Source organism: Camponotus vicinus, unplaced genomic scaffold (assembly GCF_025532165.1).
Source record: "Camponotus vicinus isolate PSW18456_S1 unplaced genomic scaffold, iyCamVici1.0 SCAF_4, whole genome shotgun sequence".
In the NCBI taxonomy this organism is placed as follows: Eukaryota; Metazoa; Arthropoda; class Insecta; order Hymenoptera; family Formicidae; genus Camponotus; species Camponotus vicinus.
In genome coordinates this window covers 19,458,555-19,484,202 of record NW_028141976.1, presented here as the reverse complement: position 1 = coordinate 19,484,202, position 25,648 = coordinate 19,458,555, and the positions used below count along the sequence as shown (strand labels likewise).

The following is a 25,648-nucleotide window of genomic DNA, read 5'->3' as shown; positions in this document are numbered from 1 at the left end:
TTAATTAAAATTAATTATACAAATATTTATACAAGTATACTGTATGCGAGATGCAGATCATAGTTTATGCTAATTTGATAAAGCCAGGAATTCATGAACTAGGAACAATGTTTTGAGTTTGTATAAATTTCTGGATCTGGACCGCAAATATGTGGATGCAAATAATTTTGCTACTCACCTAACATTCCGACCGGGAACTGACTGGGGGTTTGCAAATTTTCGATAACACTCTGCGTGACAACCCACACGTAATTCTCGCCAGTAATTTTGTACTCCCTGGCAGCAGTCAGGATATGAATTGCCTCCTCCCTAGTTGAATACAGCAGCATCACTCGGGATTCGCTATTTACGAGCTCCTGGAGATCGTGTGGGTCAGTGACCAGAATGGCGCTTAGTATGGTAAACTTGAATGTGTCCTGCATGTCAGAGATTCTCTCCCTGACCGCCTGTATGAAGTCATCGTGACCAGCTATTTGCGACGTGACGACACTAAACTGATGCCACTTGTATCTCTCCAGGATACTCAGCATCGCCGCGGTCTGATGTTCCAGTGACGGTGCCAGTTGCAGCTGTAAGCTGCTCTGCGATGCCCGCTAAACCAACAAAACTTCCGTCATGTTTTGCAAATGTCGACGAAACACGCGCAGACGATATATTTCCGTTCGAATTTAATTTCAGTTTTATATTACGAAAAATACTTTCAAAGTAAATAACAAAAACTCGTGTTATTGCAACTATGCCATTCATTTGATCTCATTTATTTTAATATAACTTGAAAAATTCTTTAACATCATAAAAATTTCGCGTGAACAGATAACTGTTTACGTATCTGACAGAAACGTAAATCCGTATAAATTCTTTTACTTTTTATTTCAATTGTTATACTCACTCTCTCGAGACCAGAGTTATCGGCGTTCCATGCGATCACAGGGATTCCAAGGTAACCGGCCAATTGGAGAAAGTATTGAGCACTGGCTGTGCTACGTCCGTATTGCTCGTAATTCATAAGATATAAGATGGCCGATACGTTCACCGAGAGAAATTCTTTGCAGAGCGAATCTAAAATAGCTGCAACATAAATCCCATTGTGATTAGTAATAATTTTAATAATAAAAAATATTTATTGCCATATATTAAAAAGATTTTCAGAAATATTTATATTAATTTAATATTAAAATAAGATCCGAATTATTGCTTGACACAACTATGCATTAATAGTTCTCAATTATTCAAACGATTAGTGTCAATTTATGTCAATTGATAAATAAATTTGTGTCAATTATTTTAACGATTAATATATATTAACGAAAATAGCAATTTATATATTGGTCGCCTACGTACAACTCAATATTTCTTTTTAATCTTCATTATTTAACATATTTTTGATTAATAATTAAACAATCAAGTCAATTAACTATCGACAAATGACAGGTATTATTATGCTTTACAAATTATAACTGAATGAATCATACGAATCTTTCATTAAGATTGTTAAGATCATCATTTTTATGCCGAATGCATTATCGTTTAGCTACGAGGATGAAGTGAAGATGCAGTTTAAATTTTTTCTCAGTACCGTATTCACACATTATTCTTTTCCATTAAATATATTTCCGCGTTTTTATTACGCGCACATATATATTTCTCAAAAAATAAGGAATAAAATAATGTTGAAAAGCGTTATTTGGGCCACAAATGTAGTCCGAATTGCCTCACGCAGCGAGTTGCTTGAGCAACTGACCTCGTTTTCATTCTATTCTATTGTTCCCCGATGCAAAATAACTTGAAATTTTAAGTTTAACGGGTTTTTATACGTCACACGATAACTCTATTTGCTTTCTTTATTAATTGAATATAGATAGAGAGCATAGAAATTACGAGAGTGAATTAAACTTCCAGAAAAATAATATAAAATAACTAAGAGAGAAGATGCTATATCAGGTAAGATGTCATTTTTCCGTTATTTTTAGGTTTTTAAATTGATCGATAAAAGGTAGGTATGTACTAATCTTTATACTTAACTGATTGTATTTAGTGTAGATAATGAAACGACAATGTGCAATCATTTTTTTATATTATATTTATAACTGACAATGAGATATAAATATAATATGATATTACTTTTTTTTATTTTCTTTTATTCATTTTATTAATAATTACAAAAATATTACTTTTTAAAGTTAGGTACAGCATCTTTCCCCGAGTTATTTTATTTGAATTTAGGCAAACAATAATGCTTTCAATTATATTCAATTGTATTCTTTAAAAAATTTTTAATTTTTCTTATCGATTTTGTTTCGAAAATTAATAGTACTTTGATTTTTTCGTAAAAAGAATACTAATTTTATATTCTACATGTGGTTTATTTTATCGTGTTAAAATAAAATTGCATTATTTAGTTTAACTTATGCAAACAACTTCTGCTCCAAGAGTAAAAGTATAAAAAAATCATATACAGGGTGTGTCATTTTAAGTGATGCAGCTGAATATCTCTTAAAGTAAAAGAGATTGGGAAAAATGTTTCAGACAATAGTTTTATAGTTCCGAGGGGAGCAGAAGTTGGTCATATCAATTTAATTGTAGGTGGCACCACTTTCGAGATTTCTGCATGGCGGCCATTTTTTTAAATAGCAATCGATTTTTTTGTTCTAGTGAATGTTGTAACTGGCATTGAGACGAATACAACGGTTTTTTATTTTTTGAAATTGGGTCATTTTTCACTGAGTTACAGTGTTCCAAAGTTAATAATTAAAGTAAAAAGCTTCCACCCCCATACAGTGTGCGTATTTCGTGACTCCAAACCGCCCTTCACCCCTCTCTCTCTCTCTCTCTCTGTGTGCGTGTGTGTTGTTTCTATCGGTTATTTGGATTGATTCTGTTTGATGATTAACCAGCTCCAGACTACTTGACACGCATTTTCCCGTGCTTAGCATTACCCAGGATGAACGACGTGGACGTGGCGGGTTTTCATCCCTTTGGGGTGCTTGATTTACGTGAGTCCCCTTGCCTCTCACGATTCGGGGTGCTTGATTTACGTGAGTCCCCTTGCCTCTCACGATTCGGGGTGCTTGATTTACGCGTGTGTGTGTGTGTGTGTGTGTGTGTGTGTGTGTGTGACGGATACCAGGCTTAAAAGCACAAACTTTTAAATTTATTCATTTAATAAATGTTCGAATACACTACCGTTCTGTTGTAAACATAAACGGAGCCGTTTTTGAAAATTTGTAACGGTAGATAATTATTAACTTTGGAACACTGTAACTCAGTGAAAAATGATCCAATTTCAAAAAATAAAAAACCGTATTCATCTTAATGCCAGCTACAACATTCACTAGAACAAAAAAATCGATTGCCATTTAAAAAAATGGCCGCCATGCAGAAATCTCGAAAGTGGCGCCACCTACAATTAAATTGATATGACCAACTTCTGCTCCCCTCGGAACCATAAAACTATTGTCTGAAACATTTTTCCCAATCTCTTTTACTTTAAGAGATATTCAGCTGCATCCCAGGTAGCACATATTCGTTTCAAAAACGTTTCACAAATGTTTCTTCGAAACGTTTTATAACCGACTCTTGAAAACGTTTCTGATTGGTTAAAATGTCCACTTGAAGAACGTTAAGAGATACGTTTCTTTTCTAATAAAAAAAACGTTTAAAAAATGTTTAAAATACGTTTAAAATACATTTTTTTCTTTTATTCGTTAAACGTTTGTTTTTTTATGGAATTAATAAAATAATGCATTCATATACACTCTCTAAAAATGAATCAGTATATTATCACTGAAAACAGTAAACAGAGTTACTGATATACAGTTGATATAGTTGATATAGTGATACAGTTATAAGTTATTATAGCACTGTAAATCAATAATATTTCACTAAAAGAATTAGTAATATTGGACTGTTTTAATTAGTAATATTAATTTATCTACTTCGTATAAAATTAAAAATTTTATTTATATTTACATGCATATTAGAACATGAATGTTAAATAGATGATGATTTATTTTACATCTTTAATATATAACTGAACAGATCATTTTCGTTTATTCGCCGGACATGTCCGACTTATAAAATCGATTTAATATCTGAAATTCCTGTATTAAGATTGTATCAGAAATTAAATCGAAGTGATACTTTTAATTTTATCTGTCGTCTTTTGCAAGCTTTATATAATCCTCATGATTAAAACTTAAGTACGAGAAAAATAGCGCACCGTAGCGGTAAACAAACGAACTAGCGATTACTAATTTTGGGGTAAAATTTTACTTCCACTGACTATAATTAATGAGATATAAGATAAAGTAACAAAAAATAAGCGGTTCTACTAGAGATCAATGAAATACTGATTCTTAGTAATCTTATTCATATATTTGTAAATATAAATTAATATAGTTTTCATAATAATTATATATATATATATATATATATGTGTGTGTGTGTGTGTGTGTGTGTGTGTATGTATATGTATGTACATATGTATATGTACATATATAGTTTAAAATTAATTTGAAATTAATAAAAATTAGTTTTTATTTTGTCTATAGAAACGTGAAAAATACATTTCCTTAACTATGGTTTTAAAAGCGTTTCTATAGGAACGTTCTTATTAATGCTTTACGGTTAAAAAATATTGGATACGTTTAAGAAACGTATATAAAACGACCGTGCTACCTGGGATTCCCATGAAACATTTACGCAAACAATTGCAGAGATATTGATAATTAAAAATCGGATATCAGAGACTATCTATATCAAATAGTGATTTGATATCCCATTTTTAATCATCAATTCAATATGTGATATTACTGTTTTTCACAATTCATGTGGAATATTAACAGAATGCAGTATTTGTTATTGTGTTGAGCAAGTATATATAAATTGATGCGAATAGCATCGCTGATTCAGTCATCCTTAAGAATAGTGTAGGATGCAACCACTGGAACGGAGCAGTAAGTAATTTTTTTGTAGTTTTTAAGATAGGTGAAAAAAAGACGTATATTTAAAATGTACAAATAAAATACGGTACAAATAAATACCATTTTCTTTATCTAATGTTTTTTATACGTTTTAAAGAAACGACATTTACATTATTTAAAAATATATATTCAATAATATCTGTTGCGTTTGTTTTAGAGATGCATTCTTCCATAATATTGCTGTTGTTCGCTCTCGGCGCATTGGTTTGCGGTGACGATGTCGAAGAAATCGAAAATGTACAGTCAGTAGTAATTCCTATCAAAAATGGCCTTCTTGAAATAACCGTCATTAAAAGCCTCATCTTTCTCAATCTTACGAAAAATGGTGAGTTACATAGATAACTTTTTATCTCCTTTGTATTATTTTGTTAAGTGAATTTTTCTACTTATTCTTATCAATCTCACAAGTGTATGTTTAATATTTCTCTTTATAAATTAGGACAATTATTTTTTAATTTTTAATTTTTTAATTCTTAATTATTTAATTTTTAATCTTTTAAATTTTAAAAAGCATAATGAAGAAACTATATCAATGAATGCAATATTTCTTCCAGACGGCGAGAACATGATAAACATTCTTCATACTAAGACTTCACCGCAAACTCAAGAGAGTCCCTTTGTGCTTGAGCAGAATTGTGGCGGTAATAATAGACTTTGCGTAAAAAGTGCTAATGTTATGCATACTGCCATTTCTGGAAGTAAGGATCACGAGACCATCCACATTACTCGCGTAGCAGATTCCACCGCCGAGCTTGCCGATTGTTACCAATTTACTGAAGGTACGCAATGGTTCGGTGGACCGCAACATCGTTCTCAACATTGGCCCATACAACACATGTATTATGAGGAAGAGCCGTACCTACCAACGCATCACACAAACATGGCACTGTCCGAACGTTACTGGTTATCCAGCAAAGGAGTCTCTATCTATGTGAACGAGACGAATCCGCTGTTCCTCGATCAGAATTATCGAGACAATTATCTATGCCTCATCGCAAAGAACAAGGCGCCATATCGACATCGTGACAACGTCCAGCTCAATTATGAACTAGGTGTCTTCCTGGATCCGAAGACTGCTCATCAATAGTAATGGTTAAAACCCATTTGGGTAAACCGACGGGTCGTCCTGACGAAAGGATGATTCAACATCCCATATGGTCTACTTGGGCCAGGTACAAGGCTAACGTAACTGGTAAAATTGTGGAGACTTACGCGGACGAGATTATCGCCAATAAATTCCACAACAGTCAAATTGAAATTGATGACAATTGGGAAACTTGTTATGGTTCCGCTGTGTTTAATTTGTTCAAGTTTCCCAACATCACCGCTCTGATGCAACGATTAAAACAGAAAGGCTTCCGCGTTACTTTATGGATACATCCGTTCATCAATCGAGGCTGCAAACCCACATATTCTATTGCATTGCGCAACAACTATTTTGTCAAAAATCTGGATGGACGCGTTAAGATGTCGTGGTGGCAAGGTGAGGTCACCAGTCGATTTAAAGAAGATATTTCTTAATTAACACTGCAATCCTTTGCTCTTCTCCTTCCGCATCTCTTTAAAATTTCAATTTTAAATGCTAAATAATTTATTTTGATAATTTAGTTCTAAATTGCATCGCAAAATTAATGAAAATGTATCTGATAATGTAAACATCTCAACAAACACCAAGTAACAGTTATATAACTGTTAGTTATAATTTCCCACTTAACAATACACCTGTTACATAACATACGTGTTATATTGCATTTATATTGTTAATAAGAATTTATAACAGTTATATAACTGTTGCTTAATGTTTGCTGGGGATATTCGAAAAATTCTTCGAATTTCAATCATTTAAATGTGCTACTTTTTTCAGGAGCGGAAGCTGCCATGATCGATTTCACTAATCCAAAAGCAGTAAAGTAGTGGGTAGATCGATTGAAGTTTCTTCAGGAACTTGGCATCGATAGCTTCAAATTCGACGCTGGCGAAGTGTCCTGGTTACCACAGGTGGCGAAGTTGAGCGGCTCACTTGATCTGCAACCGGGAATATTTACGAAAGAATATGTCCAGACGCTAGCCACCAATTTCAATGATTATATCGAAATACGGGTAGGATGGCGCAGCCAGGAATTACCGGTATTCGTTCGTATGATCGACAAAGACAGTAGATGGACATGGAACAATGGCCTGCCTACGCTAATCACGACGCTGCTGCAGATGAATCTCAATGGATATGTTTACGTATTGCCAGACATGATCGGTGGTAATGGCTACTTGGACGGTTCACTTAACGATACGGAATATCCACCTAAAGAGCTCTTTATCAGATGGCTACAAGCTAACGTCTTCATGCCGTCGTTGCAATATTCCTTCGTGGCATTATGACAAGAAAGTAAAGAAAAATTCTATTTGAAATAGATAAAATGCAATGAGAGATAAAAACATTGTCGAATATAATTTAATTTAACTCTTTTACAAAATATTATTCTGAGATAATAATATCTTATCTATATTTTCTCAGACCATTGCCATCTGTAAGAAATATACCGATTTGCATGCTAGTATGACGCCAGAAATTCTAAACGCTATGCAGCAGGCTATCACCAAAGGCACGCCCGTAAATCCACCTATCTGGTGGGTCGACCCGACTAATAAGGAAGCTCATAAAATTAATGACGGTAATTTAATAATATTATACATGCATAATATATTCCAAACCTAATAAATAATTTCTCATTTTTCTTCCTTATCTGTGAAAATTTATTCATATGTGAAAAAAATAGTAACTTGAGAAAAAGTATGATTTATAAATATATGATCTATAAATTATACGTAATTAAACTTTACTTTTTAATCGGGTTGCAGAATATCTTCTTGGAGAGACTATACTCGTTGCTCCGGTAATTCAAGAAGGTGCCATCAGTCGCGATATCTATTTTCCTGCGGGAATATGGCTTGATCGTGAAACGATCATTAACGGACCGAAATGGATAAGAAACTATCCTGCTCCCCTAGACACACTTCCGTACTTTAAGAAATATCAGTAATAATACAAAAGAAAAAATTAAAATAATATAATGAAATAAAGGTCCGTTAGATAAAATCAATAAAATTAGTTAAAAGGCTTCAAGGACCAACGCAATGGTGAAATATATGCAAAAATAGAACGGTTATTACTCAATCCCCTTCCTCTTTTATTCCTTTCTTCACCATTCCTTTTTCCTCAAGTTTTCCAAGAGGTTTTATTTCTAACATAAAAAGTTATGCGAACAGAAGATTGGCATATACAGTTAATAACAAATTAAAATCTCTTATTAGATTGTACAAGGATCCGGTGTCTAAATTCCATCACGTGAATGTTATTTATAAAATTAGTTGTTTAGACTGTGATGCTTCGTATGTGGGACAAATTAAAAGGAAGTTACTGACCAGAATTAAAGAACATCGTTCTGATATTAATAAATCTTCTGGTTCTCTCTCGGTTGTGTCCCTTCATAGATTGAAGGGTCATGAGTTTGATTGGGAGAATGTTTCCATTTTGGATGAGGAGCCTAGATATAAAAAGAGATTAATTGCAGAGATGTTGCATATCTCTAATCAGAATCATAGCATTAACATTCAGAGTGATACCGAATTCTTAGATAAGCTGTATTTGCCTATTATAAAGAAATATTCGCATTGATTTTTTTGGAAAATTTTTCTTTTGACTTTTGTTCTGCCTTCTTTCCTTCTGTGACTTTTTGCTCTTCTTCTTCCTTCTTTCCCCCCCTCTCCTTTGTTTGATGCTTCACGTTACTTGGCTATACGCGATACCCATATACCTCAGTTCGGCTCTATTGATTGGAACGTTAAGTTGTTCTTAACTTGCTCTCTCTTCGTGTGATTTTTTTTTTTTTTAATTTGAGACCACTTTCAATTTAGAGACCGGTATGTAATTTTTATTAGATTAACTTTAGTCTTACATTATATGAAGGATTCTCTTATAGTTAGTTTCCGGATTGTTTGTTAATTTATTGCTCTGTCTATTTTTCTTTTTTAGAGTGTCACCTTAATTAAGCCTTTAATTACACATATTAAGGACCATTAAGTTTCCAACTGGTCATCGATTTATGCATCTTTGACTGTTTTCCTTTTTCATTTTGGAAATGATCGTGGACTGGTATGTGGGATTTCTTTTCGGTTTTTCTTTTCGAGTGGAGCAGCGCGTTCTTTGTGGCACACTGAGGATATGGGGTACGGGGTTTGCATTCGGTTTTTCTATTGCGATACTCCGATTATTACCGTTAATGCGTTGCGCTCTTTTTTAATTGATCGTTTGAATTTTTCCGTTACTTTGCGTATATTTGCTTCCGATTTTTTCGACTTTGCGTTGTTCCGAAACTTATTTACATTTTACCAATGACTGTTAATTTTGTTTTTATTTTTATGTTTATTACTCACTTTGTTATTCGATATTGAAAAGGATCCGAATTGGATCAAAACGCAGCGTTTGTCATGTTTAAATTAAATAAACATTTTCATATGGTTATTGAATTGTAATAACCGTTCTATTTTTGCATATATTTCACCACTGCGTTGGTCCTTGAAACCTTTTACCTAATTTTATTGAAAAAATTAAAATTTGACATGTAAAATTAAAAAAATTATTAAATTGTACCTACGAAAATTATTTAATTGTTTTTATTTGTAATAATAATTATCTTGTTTTTGCAAACACTTATGTCGTGTTCATTCTTCATTATCTTAAAGGCAGATAATTTTTCTTTACCTTTTACAGTCGTAAACATTTGGTCTTGTAAATATTTAAATAATCTAGTTTCTGCTGCTCTTATTTCCGCGAAAGTTAAGTATAATCTCTTTCGTTCTTTTCCAGATAAATATGCTCTTTTAGATAATTTGCGCATATCAAGATCGTCGTTTAATTTCTTTCTTTTATCGATCTCTTTTTTCCTATTTAAGAGAAACTTATGCATCCATGCCAAAAAACGTATTAGCTTATTATAAGACGAAAAGTAATCATCGACTTTAAACGTAGTAGTTTCCGTGCTAATTGTGTATACTAAAGCTGACTTTTTAATTTCGCTATTTATTTCTTCTTCGACAAAGTCGCCCTTTCCTTTGGGCCAATCTATATCTGGCTTATAAAGCCATGAGCGGCCTAACCACCACTCAGATCGTACTAGCTGAGCGGGACTACAACCACGCGACGGAAGATCCGCAGGATTTAAATCCCAGGGTACATATTTCCATTCCTCTTGTCTACTGAACTCGCGTATTTCTTTTATTCTGTTTCGAACGAACGTTCCCCATTGCATGTCGCGTTTGATCCACGCCAACACTGTAGTCGAGTCGGACCAAAACATCGTTCTAGAACTTTTTCGCGTTAGAGACTTAATAACAGAGGTTGTAAGTCTGACCGCTATTGTAGCCGCCATCAATTCGAGATGCGGAATTGTAGCTTTTCTCTGCTTCAAAAGTAGAAGATTCATTTCCGGCGATCACATATGCGGCGGCCTGAGATGCCAGGAAGACAATGGCGATTAAGTATATTTCTGTGCCGAACAAAAAATATTGGGATCAAATTGACTGTTACAAGTGAAAAAATCTATTATTTACATATAAAATTCGAATTCGTGCAAAAAAAATTTTGAGAAGTATTTCAATCAATTTTTCATAATCTTATTCTAGAAATTCATTAAACATGCTCACCCTTCATCGCCTGTCACTTGCTTTACTCGTTCTTGAAAAGAAGAGAATATCGTATCGTATATAAATATATCCTATGTTAATAGGATTTATTTATATACGATACGATATTCTCTTCTTTTCAAGAACGAGTAAAGCAAGTGACAGGCGATGAAGGGTGAGCATGTTTAATGAATTTCTAAAATGACGTGTTAACGTCACTGTGATTCGTTTATAACTGTCCGAATTAAGGCGTATCTGCTTTTATAAATATGCATGGCGTTATCGCAAAATACAAAAACAGATTATCACATCTGTTAAAAAAGATTAGCAGAACTGTACTTATTTTTTATGGAACCCTAAATACATTTTCTCTAATTCTCATATAAATTTGCATAGGTCCACAGAAAAAGACTATCATGTGTATTTCATAAAGATATAATAATAAATATTTATTTTTGAATTAATAAATGTAACACGTTTCATACACAAATAAATTATTAATTTAAAAAATTTGTATAAATATTTTATAAAAGAATTACAATTTATACCAACATTTTCATATACCATAATATTTAAAAAAATATTTTCTTGATTTCCTTTATTGATTTGTACAATAATATAATTCATTTAAATCGCAAACTTTACTATAATTTTGTGATTTATCGAAATTTTTTAACTTGCAAGACATTCATCTAACATCTAGTAGCATTCAACTAATGCTTATAAAATATGTACGATCTTGATTGAAAATGTATTCTTTTTTAGAAGAAAGGATTATCAGTCTTATTACTCCGAAAAAGATATATTGCACAATAAAGCAATCTTTTCGTAATAATTATAAATTGATAAGTTTATGAAACATGAGGAAAGGAAAATTGAAATTATATTCATATATAAATTTGATTTCAATCAAGATAAGAGAAAGAATATTATTGTATATATATTCATCGTAATTAAAAAATATAAATAATGCATATATTAATTTTATATTAATTTTCGTATTACAAATGAATTTTGATTTAAATAGTAATCGCGATAAAATATTTTATCATTAACTCCTTTTAGATACGGTAAATCCATAATGTGAAATAATTCGCAATATTATTTATCGAAGTATTAATCGACTCATGGCCGATGACAAATGATGATAATAATAGAAAGATTAAAGTATTAATTCGTGATTCTCGGTTATAATATCATATCTATGGAAAAATCACAATTATACAATTGTGTGTATCGAGAAAGTAGAGACTTTTTAAATGAAATACTCGTGCGTAAATAGTTTCTAGTTCTTTTCAGTTCATTTTATTTATTAATTCTTATGATAAAGCAACATAAGATTTTTGCTAAATAGCATTAAATAGACGATTTTAAGATTTGTTAAAATCAAAACTTTATTAGATAAATTTGTTAAAAATATTTCAACTTGTAGCAGATTATTTATTTATTACTTGTTAGATTTATTTTTTGTTAAATTTGTAATAAATTCGCTTGTTAGATTCGTAACAAATTTATTTTCATTTATAATTGTTAAAAAACTTATCATTGCAGACAAAGATAAATTCATCATATATGTATAATTATCGAGAAAATTTTCAGAGATATGTATTATATTGAAACTTTTATTTCAAAAAAGAAAAAGAAAAAATGACAAATATTTCTTTAATATATTGTATTTTTCTTTGGCTTAAATTATATATACATAGGAATATACTACAGAAAAAAAATATTGTTATTATAAGCATATTATTTCTTATCGAAACTTATCGTATCGCTGAAGTATTTTATTTATTATAAGGAGTTGCCACATTATACTCTTGATAATATCGTAACAATGAATCGAGATATCGCCAAAACAAAATCTCAAAGTGAAAAGTTGAGATTTTATTTTGGCGATATCTCGATTCATTGTTACGATATTATCAAGAGTATAATGTGGCAACTCCTTATAATAAATAAAATACTTCAGCGATACGATAAGTTTCGATAAGAAATAATATGCTTATAATAACAATATTTTTTTTCTGTAGTATATTCCTATGTATATATAATTTAAGCCAAAGAAAAATACAATATATTAAAGAAATATTTGTCATTTTTTCTTTTTCTTTTTTGAAATAAAAGTTTCAATATAATACATATCTCTGAAAATTTTCTCGATAATTATACATATGTATATGATGAATTTATCTTTGTCTGCAATGATAAGTTTTTTAACAATTATAAATGAAAATAAATTTGTTACGAATCTAACAAGCGAATTTATTACAAATTTAACAAAAAATAAATCTAACAAGTAATAAATAAATAATCTGCTACAAGTTGAAATATTTTAACAAATTTATAACAAATTTTTAACAAATTTATCTAATAAAGTTTTGATTTTAACAAATCTTAAAATCGTCTATTTAATGCTATTTAGCAAAAATCTTATGTTGCTTTATCATAAGAATTAATAAATAAAATGAACTGAAAAGAACTAGAAACTATTTACGCACGAGTATTTCATTTAAAAAGTCTCTACTTTCTCGATACACACAATTGTATAATTGTGATTTTTCCATAGATATGATATTATAACCGAGAATCACGAATTAATACTTTAATCTTTCTATTATTATCATCATTTGTCATCGGCCATGAGTCGATTAATACTTCGATAAATAATATTGCGAATTATTTCACATTATGGATTTACCGTATCTAAAAGGAGTTAATGATAAAATATTTTATCGCGATTACTATTTAAATCAAAATTCATTTGTAATACGAAAATTAATATAAAATTAATATATGCATTATTTATATTTTTTAATTACGATGAATATATATAATAATATTCTTTCTCTTATCTTGATTGAAATCAAATTTATATATGAATATAATTTCAATTTTCCTTTCCTCATGTTTCATAAACTTATCAATTTATGATTATTACGAAAAGATTGCTTTATTGTGCAATATATCTTTTTCGGAGTAATAAGACTGATAATCCTTTCTTCTAAAAAAGAATACATTTTCAATCAAGATCGTACATATTTTATAAGCATTAGTTGAATGCTACTAGATGTTAGATGAATGTCTTGCAAGTTAAAAAATTTCGATAAATCACAAAATTATAGTAAAGTTTGCGATTTAAATGAATTATATTATTGTACAAATCAATAAAGGAAATCAAGAAAATATTTTTTTAAATATTATGGTATATGAAAATGTTGGTATAAATTGTAATTCTTTTATAAAATATTTATACAAATTTTTTAAATTAATAATTTATTTGTGTATGAAACGTGTTAGATTTATTAATTCAAAAATAAATATTTTATTATATCTTTATGAAAAACACATGATAGTCTTTTTCTGTGGACCTATGCAAATTTATATGAGAATTAGAGAAAATGTATTTAGGGTTCCATAAAAAATAAGTACAGTTCTGCTAATCTTTTTTAACAGATGTGATAATCTGTCCTTGTATTTGCGATAAAGCAACATAAGATTTTTGCGATAACGCCATGCATATTTATAAAAGCGGATACGCCTTAATTCGGACAGTTATAAACGAATCACAGTGACGTGTTAATAGGATATATTTATATACGATACGATATTCTCTTCTTTTTAAGAACGAATAAAGCAACTGACAGGCGATGAAGGGTGAGCATGTTTAATGAATTTCTAGAATAAGATTATGAAAAATTGATTGAGATACTTCTCAAGATTTCTTTTTGTACGAATCCGAATTTTATATGTAAATAATAGATTTTTTCACTTGTAACAGTCAATTTGATCCCAATATTTTTTGTTCGACACAGAAATATACTTAATCGCCATTATCTTCCTGGCATCTCAGGCCGCCGCATATGTGATCGCTGGAAATGAATCTTCTACTTTTGAAGCAGAGAACAAATGTCCGGCGGCGGACCCTTGTCCGCCGAAATTGATATCTTACGAAAAGGATTGCAGTCACTATTACGAATGCAAAAATCAAGAAAAGATCTTGAAAACCTGTAAGACCGGTTTATACTTTAGTAACAAATGGCAAGGTTGCGTTAAGCCCGAAAACTCGGAGTGCGACTGCAATGATGGGGGTAGCTCCGGGAGTGGCGAGGAAATCGAATGTGTTAACAATGACGATCTACTTCCGCACGAGTGCGTATGTACTAAATTTTACGAATGCAAAGAGAAAAAAATGGTTCTGCACAATTGTCCGTACGGACAATTTTTTGACAAGGATAGAAAAATTTGCATTCCAGGGAAAAATTGCAAGGCAGCAGAAATCGAATGTGAAGAAGGTGTCCTTAGCGAACACGAATGCCAATGTAATAGATACTACTTATGTAAAAACTGTCAGAAGGTCTTGCAAGAATGTATGGAAGGATACTACTTTGATATAGATTCGACGGAATGCGTAAAAGGCACTTGTCCGGTAAATAACGAAACGTGTACTCAGGGCGAAAAGAAGAAACACGAGTGTAACTGTAAAAAATATTACGCATGCGAAAATGAAGGCTGGATCGCTCAGGAGTGTAAGAGAGGTCAATATTTTAGCTCGACAGAACAGAAATGTATAAAGGGAGAAGCTGATGAATGCAACTCTACACCTACACCTACACCTATAATACCTGGCGAGTGTCCAGATGATGTCCCCACATTATGGCGTCACGAATGTGACTGCAGATTGTATTACGAGTGCATAGAGGATAAGAAGCAACTACAGATTTGCGCTTGGGGCAAATATTTTGATTACGTGAATCAGGTATGCGAAGAAGCGAAAAAAGTTAGTCCCAAATGTCAAAATACCTGGGACAACTGGTTAACTAAATAACTATCAATTTTGAAGAGTAAGAAGAGAAGCTAAAAGTATAGTAACGAAAATATAGTACGAAGAATTAATTGTAATGCTTATTAGAAATGTGTTACCATATTGTAGGAATGTATTATTCCTATTGCTAAGATATTTTAATAAATCTGATGTGTGTATATATATAATCTAACAATAAGATTGTTTCCTAAAATTTTATTATCAAATCGATCTTCTGATACCATATTATGGATATACAAATGGTTAAACTTTCAATTCAGATATAAGATTTATGTAAGGATTCCCATAAAATGTACTAGACCCAAAACATTTTATTAGTTGCACGGAATAATAAATACTTCTCCACGATTAAAGTACATATAAAAACAAACCGGGAACCTCCGGGTTTTATATCAAAAAACCAAGAAAATTGAAAAATTACAGTTTTTTTATCGGCTTCTAGCATCAAGTCGTAACAATATTTGCTTAATATAAAAGTTTTGCAGTTTGTATGTGCAAAATAAGATAGCTTCCCGGAAGAGATTGCATGAAGGAATATAAGTGAACTTTTAGAACTGAGTTTAGAAGCCTAATAAAAAAGGTTTCGGTTAATTAGACTTTCGTGCATATGTGTGTGTGCGCGACATCGAGGCACGAGAGTAAAACAGGCCCGTAGATTAGTTGCTCGATATCGAGACAGACGGCGCTAGAATCGGTTTGTGTGACAAGGAGAGACAATCTCGTACCATCCTTCTCTTCCATTTCGCGTGCAATAGTATACGTCAGTATACATGTATGCGCACACTAAGGCATTATACTCTTGCGTTTTCTTTCTCGTATTGCGCGTCATAGATACTCGCTGTCGCGCGGCGCCGTAACAATCGTACGCGTAACAAGCTGCGTAAAAACAGCGTTACAACGTGTTACGTGGAAAATATTCTATGTAAGTTATACACAATATATATACACTATATATATATACAGTGATGGGAAAAAGTTCCGGAACGGTTGAATATTTCATAAACTATGCACTTTAGAAAGAAATGTTTCCGACAAAAGTTGTATGGCTTGAAGGGGGCCATAAGATGGCGTCATTGGTTTGACCTTGGAAAGTCGTTTGAAGGTCACGTGAAGGTCACCTTCAATTTCTTAAATGGAACCCCCTATTTTTTGTTACTTATTCTTGTAGCTTATCTCGAGAGCTTTCCAAAACACTATAATAAAGTATTTCTTCATTGAGTACTTTTCGAGTTATGAGGCTTGAAATAATTTCTTAATTTTACATAAACCATAAAATATCTGGTAAAATATTCATTTTTCGATTATCTTACCTTAATACTTTTATGTACAAAATAATGAGAGGAATCAATTGGTGTAAAGAAAATACATAGTTATTTTTAAGAAAAAATATGTAATTGTTAATTGCAAATTAACAGCTGTAGTTGCGTGCTGCTGGCGTATGCACTCTGGCAACAGCCTGCGAGAGCTCAGACAGTTTTAGTAAAAATCTTGTGTTCGCGTAGTAAATTAATAGTGAAAATGAAGTGTATTCTGCAGGAATATACGGATATGATTGTGGCATCCGGGCTAGCGGGAGAAAATACTTATCGCGCGGCCGTAATTTACGTGGAATGATTTTCCGGACATGCACGAGAGCCAAGTGAACGTACAGTTTTACGAGTTGTGCAATAATTATGTGAAACTAGGTATCGTGCATAATATCGGGATAACCGGTCCAGCAGTGCGTCTTCGTGTACGAAATGAAGAAAAGATTCTGGTAACATTTTATGAAAATCCTGGAACTAGCGTGCGTCATGTGGCACACGAATTTGATTTTTCGCGATACGCAGTACATCACGCTTTACGTGTAATGGATTACGTCCGTATCATTACCAACGTGTGCAACACATTTTATCGAGGGATTTTCAACCACGGATCAATTTTTGTGAAGGTACTGTCATCATCAATTTTTTACATTTACGATATATTCAGCGTACAGTAAAATTTTGAACAATTTTCACAAATATTTAAATTGAGAGTGGAATAGGCCTATGGGGGAAACCACTATAAAAAAAGCGCACCATGCTATCTACCGCAAGGTGGTGTGGAAATGATAGCGCATCATTTTCTCGCCACTAAAAGGACGGGTCATTTTTCGGCGCGATATTGCGATATATCGCACGCCACCATCATGTCTCGGAGAGCGATCCGCCCATCGCTTCGCCGTGCGCCTAGTATAGGATTACAGTGGGACGATTCTCGTCGCCGCGCGCTTCTACTCACGCAGATTGGCCGATATTCTTTATTTAATTTTTCGTTAATTATTGCGAATATCACAAAGCAGTACAAGTCCTTTCTTCTTAATTTAAGCCAATCTACCTCCTTACTTCGTATGGGCTAAAATCTCCATGACACCCTGTATATAGTACTCTGCGACATTCTGTATACATACAATAAAAAGGATATTTGCATATAACTTTCTACAAATTACAATTTATGTACGACGTTTGTTAAATCGATATAATCAAAAACTAACAATATAAAATGTATTATGCAAATTGTTTGATGTAATGTCGTATATCCATAAAATTTATAAGTAATATTTATAAATATTTTCACAATATATTTTTATTATATATATGTATATATATATATATATATATATATATAAGTTTAGAATAAAAATCTTTCATTTTAAATTTACGAACATGAACACATATAAAATACAAATATTTGTACACATATTTGAGTTACGTATAGTTAATCATTATATATTCTCTTTAATTCTTTGTATCTTTTTTCAATTAATATTTTTTCATGTCTATTTAAATAAAACGGTTCGGTTCCAATTAGAGTAACTGATCCAAAGAATAAGTATTCATTTTGTACTATTTGAATATCTGTTTCTTTAGGCCATTTATAAACATCTAATTCGGATTTTAAAAATTTAATTTTTGTAGAATTTTCAAATATTTCAATGACTCTTCCAATATAGAATGTGTTATTATAATAGGCAGCATAATATTTTTCCTCATCCAAAAGTCTTAAATTGGAAACAAACTCTTGAGAAATTATTTCACATTCATTTACATGCTGTTTGATACGTTCACAAATTTCAACAAAGTTTGTGATTTTTGTTTGATTTATATCTAAAACAAAATTTCTTTTTGTCTTTGTTCGATCTAATCTGCTTGGAAAATTTGTTATTTTTTGTGGAAGCTAGATAATTTCATCAGAATTGCTGTTGTCATTTTGATTTGCCTCCTTAGTAATTTCACTCTTAGAAAAATCCGAGGAAAAATCCAAGAAAAGACTTGCATTATATGATGTTAGTTGATCATCCGTATAAAGTTGAGTACATATGAAATTAGAACTTTGTGATACATTTTCAATAAAATTAATTTCTTTTTGAATCGAATCATCAACACTTGATGAAGAACATAATGAGACACTTGATAATTTTTCAGCTTCCATACATGTATTTTCTTGAGTGCATTATCATACGGAATTATGACGACATTATTATTACATTCATCAGGTTGTTCATTAATATTTTTTTCTATTACATTAGATTTTGGATTTACTTGAAGAAAATTTAAAATATTAGAATTTTTTACCATATTTTGACTTTTTATTTTTAAAATGCGTTTTAAAATGCTTATTAAAATTTGAAAGAACCCATTTATATTTATTATTTTCAATTTGTGTAAATGTTTTAGAAAAAAAATTGCACTCTGTGCAATTTACATAAGCAGTTTGATTTTTTATTTCTATGCTAATATTATCTAAGTTAGAAAGAGTTTGTGATTTTTTAGCTTCATCATAATCGATGTTTTGTAGGAATTTAATATTATATGTAGGAATTTAATAATATAATTTGAAACTACGTTTTTAATATGATTAACAGCTTTAGATTTATCGTCTTCAGTTAAATAAGAAGATTTGTTTTTAGATGTCTTAATTGTATCATCAAAATTATTTTTATTACGTTTTATATTTCTATCTTTATTTAAGCATTTACGTTTATTAGACGTGCTTTGATGTTGTGTACTAACGTCACATAAACATTCTAAATTTTTTTCTTGAGTTTTTTCAAGAATAGTAGATTCAAGAAACTTTTTACTACTTTTAATTAATATATTTAATAATTCTTTACGCCTAAATAAAATTTCAAAATATTGTTCTTTTGTCGTGTATATACCAAAAAAATCTTTTTTTTCTTCAGGAGTTAACAATAAAGTTAACTTTTCTTTGGCAAAAGTCTTTCTTCGTTTATTTTGCTTATTGATATGATATTGTCATATCCAGTAAAAAGGAGAAGTTGCTTCAAATAATCAGGAGATACAATATCTTGTAGACTGAACTTTTCTATAAGTTTAACATCGACAATATGTGAGTGGGAATGGTTCTGAACGGCCGTACATGCATACAGATACTGTGTACCGTCCAAAATGACCCCCACTCATCCCCATTCCTATGCTATCGATGCTGCTTCAGACGTAAGCGCGGTAAAATGCGAAATAATACAACGTAATGCGAAGTAATTCGAAGTAATGCAAAGTAATTCGAAGTAATTCGAAATAATTCGAAGTAATTCGAAGTAATGCATAAGTAATTCCAGGAAAAATGTACATGTATTGCGACAGTGAGACACCCCTTGGTTGGTAATGTACCGACGCTTTTAGTTATGTTAAAATGAGGGCGCCTACCCGTCGGAGTTCGGCCGCGACTCCGGCATCCTCTTAACGAATATATTAATATTATCTTATCTATATTATAAAAATGGTAATTAATATATCGTAATAATTTGTTTTATAATTATTTATACCTGAACTATTTCCTGTTTTCTTTCATTTTTAAATATTTATCATTTATAGATATACTTTTATAGAAACATAACACAAATAGGTATTAAAAAATTTATAAAGATATCACTTAAAATGATACACCCTGTAGATATGTTGTTAAACTCAAATAAAATTTACCAACTGTTTATTGAACCAAATTTATTTATAGAACTAAATATCGTATTGATTTTCATAAAAGAGAAGCAGACTGAAATTTTGTAATTCACGGAATGGTGATATAATTTTAACAATAAATTTGTTTGTTGACAGTGGTCGGAAACGGTTTTGCATGTGCTATAGTCGCGCAATTCGAATCTCACAATCCTCATTTAATAATCGCATTTACACATGACTGAAAACATTCTTTCGAAAACACTCGAGAACACACATGATATATAATGCTGTTTCATGAAATATGAATGCTTTCCTACTTTCTATCAAATACTCTAAAAAAGATCGATCATGAAAAAGTTGACTGGTCTCGTCCGATGATTGATATGGTCTACACACAATGGATCTCGAATTTTGAAACATCTTGTAGGGGAATTATGGTTTGAACACATGATCTTTAAATACACAATTTAAGAATGTTCGGACATATTTAAAGAATATACGCGTTTTTCTTTATATCTATATTACTTTGTATTGAGTTTAATAATATGAGTTTAATAATAAGAGTTTAATAATAATAATTCTAATCTATAATATACTTATAGATTAGAAGATTATCAAAATTTGCGAATAAATATTTTAATCAAAAAATTCATAAATTTTTATGCTCGCGAATAAACACTTCTTTGCAGTTTTTAATCACATGTGATCATATTCCACTTTTTGATAAATGTTCTGTATTTACTTTTGCGCAATCTTCTTGTCTATTATTACTTTATAATGTTTAAATGCTTTTGTACAAAATTTACTTTAAGAACAAACTAAAAATAAGGTATGATTTAAACATATTGTGCGTTCATTTTCGTACATTAATATACTTAATAATGTTCAAATTTTATGCAATTGATAATTTATCGAAATAATTATTGCTACTATTATAAAACGTTAATGTAATTAATTTAATTTAATACATCATTAACTTATGTTATCTTTTACGTTCCCCATATTTTTCTCAACAAATTAATATAATTGCTAAGTAAAAATAAATAATTATTAAAAGCAAATAAAATACGTGTAATGATAATTTATTTGTACTTTTGATATCAAGACTGAAAATGCACCACTAGCTAATTTGATTTGTAATATAATTACTAACAAGCATTACTTCAGCATAATCAAAACTGTATTCATTCGCGTATCGTGTTATCATCAACAAAGCCATAACAGCTATAATGAAATAATATTCATTACCTTGCCGAAATGAAATAGCACCAAAGGTAAAATTAGCCATACCATATGCAATATTATCAACAAATGTAATTTGCCATTGTTTTGCTTTTAGAATATAAAAGCGAAATGATGAAATATGTTATCAAATATATGTTATCTCTCTTTCCTTTTTAAAAATAATTTTTACAATATATATATATATATATATATATACAGGGTGACCCATTTTAACTTAGGCAGCCAAATAACTCGAAAAATAAGCAAGATAGAGAAAAATGTTTTAGACAAAAGTTGTATGGTTTCGAGGGGGCCATAAGATGGTATCATTGGTTTGACCTTGAAGAGTCATTTGAAGGTCACGTGAAGGTCACTTCAATTTTTTTAAATGGAATACCCTATATATTTTTGTACATTCTTGTAGCTTATTTCGAGAGCTTTCCAAAACACTATAATTAAGTACCTTTCCGTTAAGTACTTTTTGAGTTATGATGCTTAAAATAATTTCTTAATTTTATTATACATAAACCGTAAAATATCTTGTAAAATATTCATTTTTCGATTACCTTACCTTAATAGTTTTATGTACAAAATAATGAGAGGAATCAATTGGTGTAAAGAAAACACATAGTTGTTTCGAAGAAAAAATATGTAATTTGCAATTAACAATTCCATATTTTTTCTTAAAAACAACTATGTGTTTTCTTTACACCAATTGATTCCTCTCATTATTTTGTACATAAAAGTATTAAGGTAAGATAATCGAAAAATGAATATTTTACAAGATATTTTACGGTTTATGTAAAATTAAGAAATTATTTCAAGCATCATAACTCAAAAAGTACTTAACGGAAAGGTACTTAATTATAGTGTTTTGGAAAGCTCTCGAAATAAGCTACAAGAATGTACAAAAATATATAGGGTATTCCATTTAAAAAAATTGAAGTGACCTTCACGTGACCTTCAAATGACTCTTCAAGGTCAAACCAATGATACCATCTTATGGCCCCCTCGAAACCATACAACTTTTGTCTAAAACATTTTTCTCTATCTTGCTTATTTTTCGAGTTATTTGGCTGCCTAAGTTAAAATGGGTCACCCTGTATATATATATATATATATATATATATATATATATATATATATATATATATATATATATATAATCGTAATTCATATATAGCTATCTGCAAAATATTTCTAGAATCTTTACATTAAATTAAATCAATAAATATATATAAATAGTTTACTTTCTTTAAATGTTACAATGTATTACACGTATGTTATAGTATATTTCGACTTAATGAAAATGTAATAGCTAAATTTGTACCAAGGAACAACAAATCGATTAAGGTAATTCCTTTGATCAGAAACTATCCCGCGTATCTGAGATGTGCTATAATGCTTTACCAACCATGCGTTCGTAATTTGTTGAGAACGTGTAGTCTGCTAAGATAAACCAATGCCAAATAAACTTAGTATAATAAAGCAATCAAATATATGATGCATTTTATAAGTGTTTATAATTAAAATAAAATTTATTATTATTAATTCAAATGAATTAATGTTACAAGTATTATTAATTTAGAAAGAGATTAATGTTATACATTAAAATACTTACAAATAATAAGTATACGAATATTATCGTATACTTACAAATAATAAGTATACGATATTTAACGAATATAAAGTATATTCGTTAAATATTATTGTATACTTATTATTTGTTAGTCGCAATAAAATTAGTTGCAAATAATTGTTATATACAAATAGTACTTTCATAAATCTTTATTTTCTTAGTATCATTTTAAACATTACAAATATTTTAATATGGAATATTTATTTCAGATTTTTTGCACATTTTATTAGCCTTTAAAAAATTAATAGCATCCAAGTAAAAAAAAAGGATCTTATTCATGCGTCTATTAAAAAATTTCATATATACATATATATATATATATATATATATATATATATATATAAAACAATTAGTAAAAAATATTTTAAAATATTTCGTTTGTTTTGAAATCTATCAATACTCATATTTCTGAAAACGATAAAAGTACAGAATGGGCAACGAACTCGACAGGCCAAAGCCGCTTGTTTTAAACTCTCGTCAAGTATTATTAACGAGCAGATTATTTACGATCCCGTTGGTGTTCGGTTTAAACGATAAATGGGTTATTTACGACTTTGCGTGTTTCGCGAAAATTAATAATTCCTGATAAAATGTCAGAAGAAAGGGAGGGATTTTTGCGTACAACAGCATACGGCATTTAAATTGGATGCAATGAAATTAGGAAATTTGTGAGCTCTGTTGCCGTCTCACTTGATGACTGTCAAATAAATAACATATTGTTCTTATTTAATTCTATAGCTGCGTTCAATTATTTTTGTACGTTGGCAAATTATAAATTTCTTTCCGCAATGCATTAATAAATATTGCGTTAGAAAACGCAATCTAATGTAATTTATTAATCTACTCTCTAAAAGTGAATCAGTGAAAATATCACTAATTTAAACGGTAAAATAAGATTTCACTGAAAATCAGTGAGTATTTTACTGATCTTCAGCGGAAACGCTTATTTTTTTGTTATTTTATCTTATATCTCACTGATTATGGTCAGTTAAAATAAAATTCACTGTAAAACCAGTAATCGCTAGTTCGTTCGTTTACCGCTACGATCGTTATCTCTCTCGTATTTAGTTTTAGTCATAAGAATTATATAAAGTTTGCAAAGAGCGACAGATAAAATTAGAAGTATTATTTCGATTTAATTTCTGATACAATCTCAATAGAGAGGCTTCAGATATTAAATCGATCTTATATAAGTCGGACAAATAAATGTCTGACGACTTAATGAAAATTATGAAGAGATGAACTATAGTTTAATATTACTGACGATAACGAAAGGAATATTACTGATATTGAGAAATATTACTGATTGAAACAGTCAAAATTATTAACTGATTCTTTCAATAAAATATCACTGATTTACAGTGCTGTACTTATAACTGCTGCAATCAGTGACTATTTACTGTTTCTCAGTGATAATACACTGATTCACTTTTAGAGAGTATGATAATATTAACGTAAAAGTGAACATAATTAAACATGTAATCCATCAAGATTATTTTCTTTCATGCAATTGCATTTCCGATGTTATTCTATTGTAAGCATCATACGTGTGAACAACTTAATAGGATTTCACTAATTCCGAGCTATTAATAATACACATCTGCATCGGCGAACCAGAAATTGGTTGCATTTATTTCAACCAACAATTATTGATGCCAATAACGATAATCCTGATATATCAAATTTACCCACAAAAATATTTCGCCAATAATTAATAATGATTACTCTGCCATAATCGGAAACATTAGCTTGGGAATGCTGCCTTGAGTATTGTGGCTCAACGTTTGTACATCAATAACCAACTTAACCGCACTGCTAATTAATCAGCCAATTGAACGTATGGAGAATAGATTTCTATAACTATATGTTTCTAAAGTTGATCGATGTTTACCTTTCAGAATAAATACAACTAATAATTCGCTTTCTTTTTTTTGATTATAAGAGTAACTCTTTTACTTATCATGTTTGACTACATATAATGTTATTTTTTTCTACTAGCAATAGATATTCTGCTCAATAAATATTCTGCTTACAATTAGGCGCAAATTTCTATTAATTCGATTAACTGTATTTATTCATTTTTAGAGCTATATATTATTCAACAAAATGTAACTTTATTTGATTCATTAAATGAGAATTCACGAAGAAATTAGGTATGATTGTAGGAAGAAACAGTTACAGTATTACTTTTCTTACAGTTGGCACATTCAACATCGTATAATATTTTTAACGCACGATTAGCGAAATTTAATGAGATAATAAGATAATGATTATTTTATTTTCTCAAAGTATACTTGAAAATATAGAAAATAACAAGGTATATAATTTTTTTATCTTTTTCTTTCAGATTATACTAATAATA

The 25,648-nt window shown here is 30.3% G+C and overlaps 2 protein-coding genes and 1 pseudogene across 18 annotated transcripts in view; 2 read left to right on the top strand and 1 right to left on the bottom strand.

The window, feature by feature from the left end:
* Nucleotides 1-25,648, bottom strand: part of Nmdar2 (glutamate ionotropic receptor NMDA type subunit 2) — a 303,165-nt gene that overhangs the window by 48,518 nt on the left and 228,999 nt on the right. For all 16 annotated transcript variants that reach the window (XR_014438640.1, XR_014438642.1, XR_014438643.1 and 13 more), the window contains 2 exons: nucleotides 890-1,068; nucleotides 179-593 (listed from right to left, as the gene is read on the bottom strand). Coding sequence is in view for 13 of the 16 variants with exons in the window: in XM_083097880.1 (XP_082954006.1) it covers nucleotides 179-593; nucleotides 890-1,068 (594 nt within the window). In the remaining 3 variants the exon portion in view is untranslated. The remainder of the gene's footprint in view (nucleotides 1-178; nucleotides 594-889; nucleotides 1,069-25,648) is intronic.
* Nucleotides 4,879-8,655, top strand: LOC145970865 (alpha-galactosidase MYORG-like; annotated as a pseudogene). The gene is made up of 6 exons (XR_014438645.1): nucleotides 4,879-4,955; nucleotides 5,140-5,307; nucleotides 5,537-6,465; nucleotides 6,847-7,365; nucleotides 7,495-7,651; nucleotides 7,839-8,655. The product of XR_014438645.1 is annotated as an alpha-galactosidase MYORG-like (transcript).
* Nucleotides 14,224-15,652, top strand: LOC145970866 (peritrophin-48-like). The gene is made up of 2 exons (XM_083097893.1): nucleotides 14,224-14,315; nucleotides 14,474-15,652. Exons 1-2 carry the CDS (start codon nucleotides 14,309-14,311, stop codon nucleotides 15,484-15,486), a joined length of 1,020 nt encoding a protein of 339 aa, XP_082954019.1. The 5' UTR covers nucleotides 14,224-14,308; the 3' UTR covers nucleotides 15,487-15,652.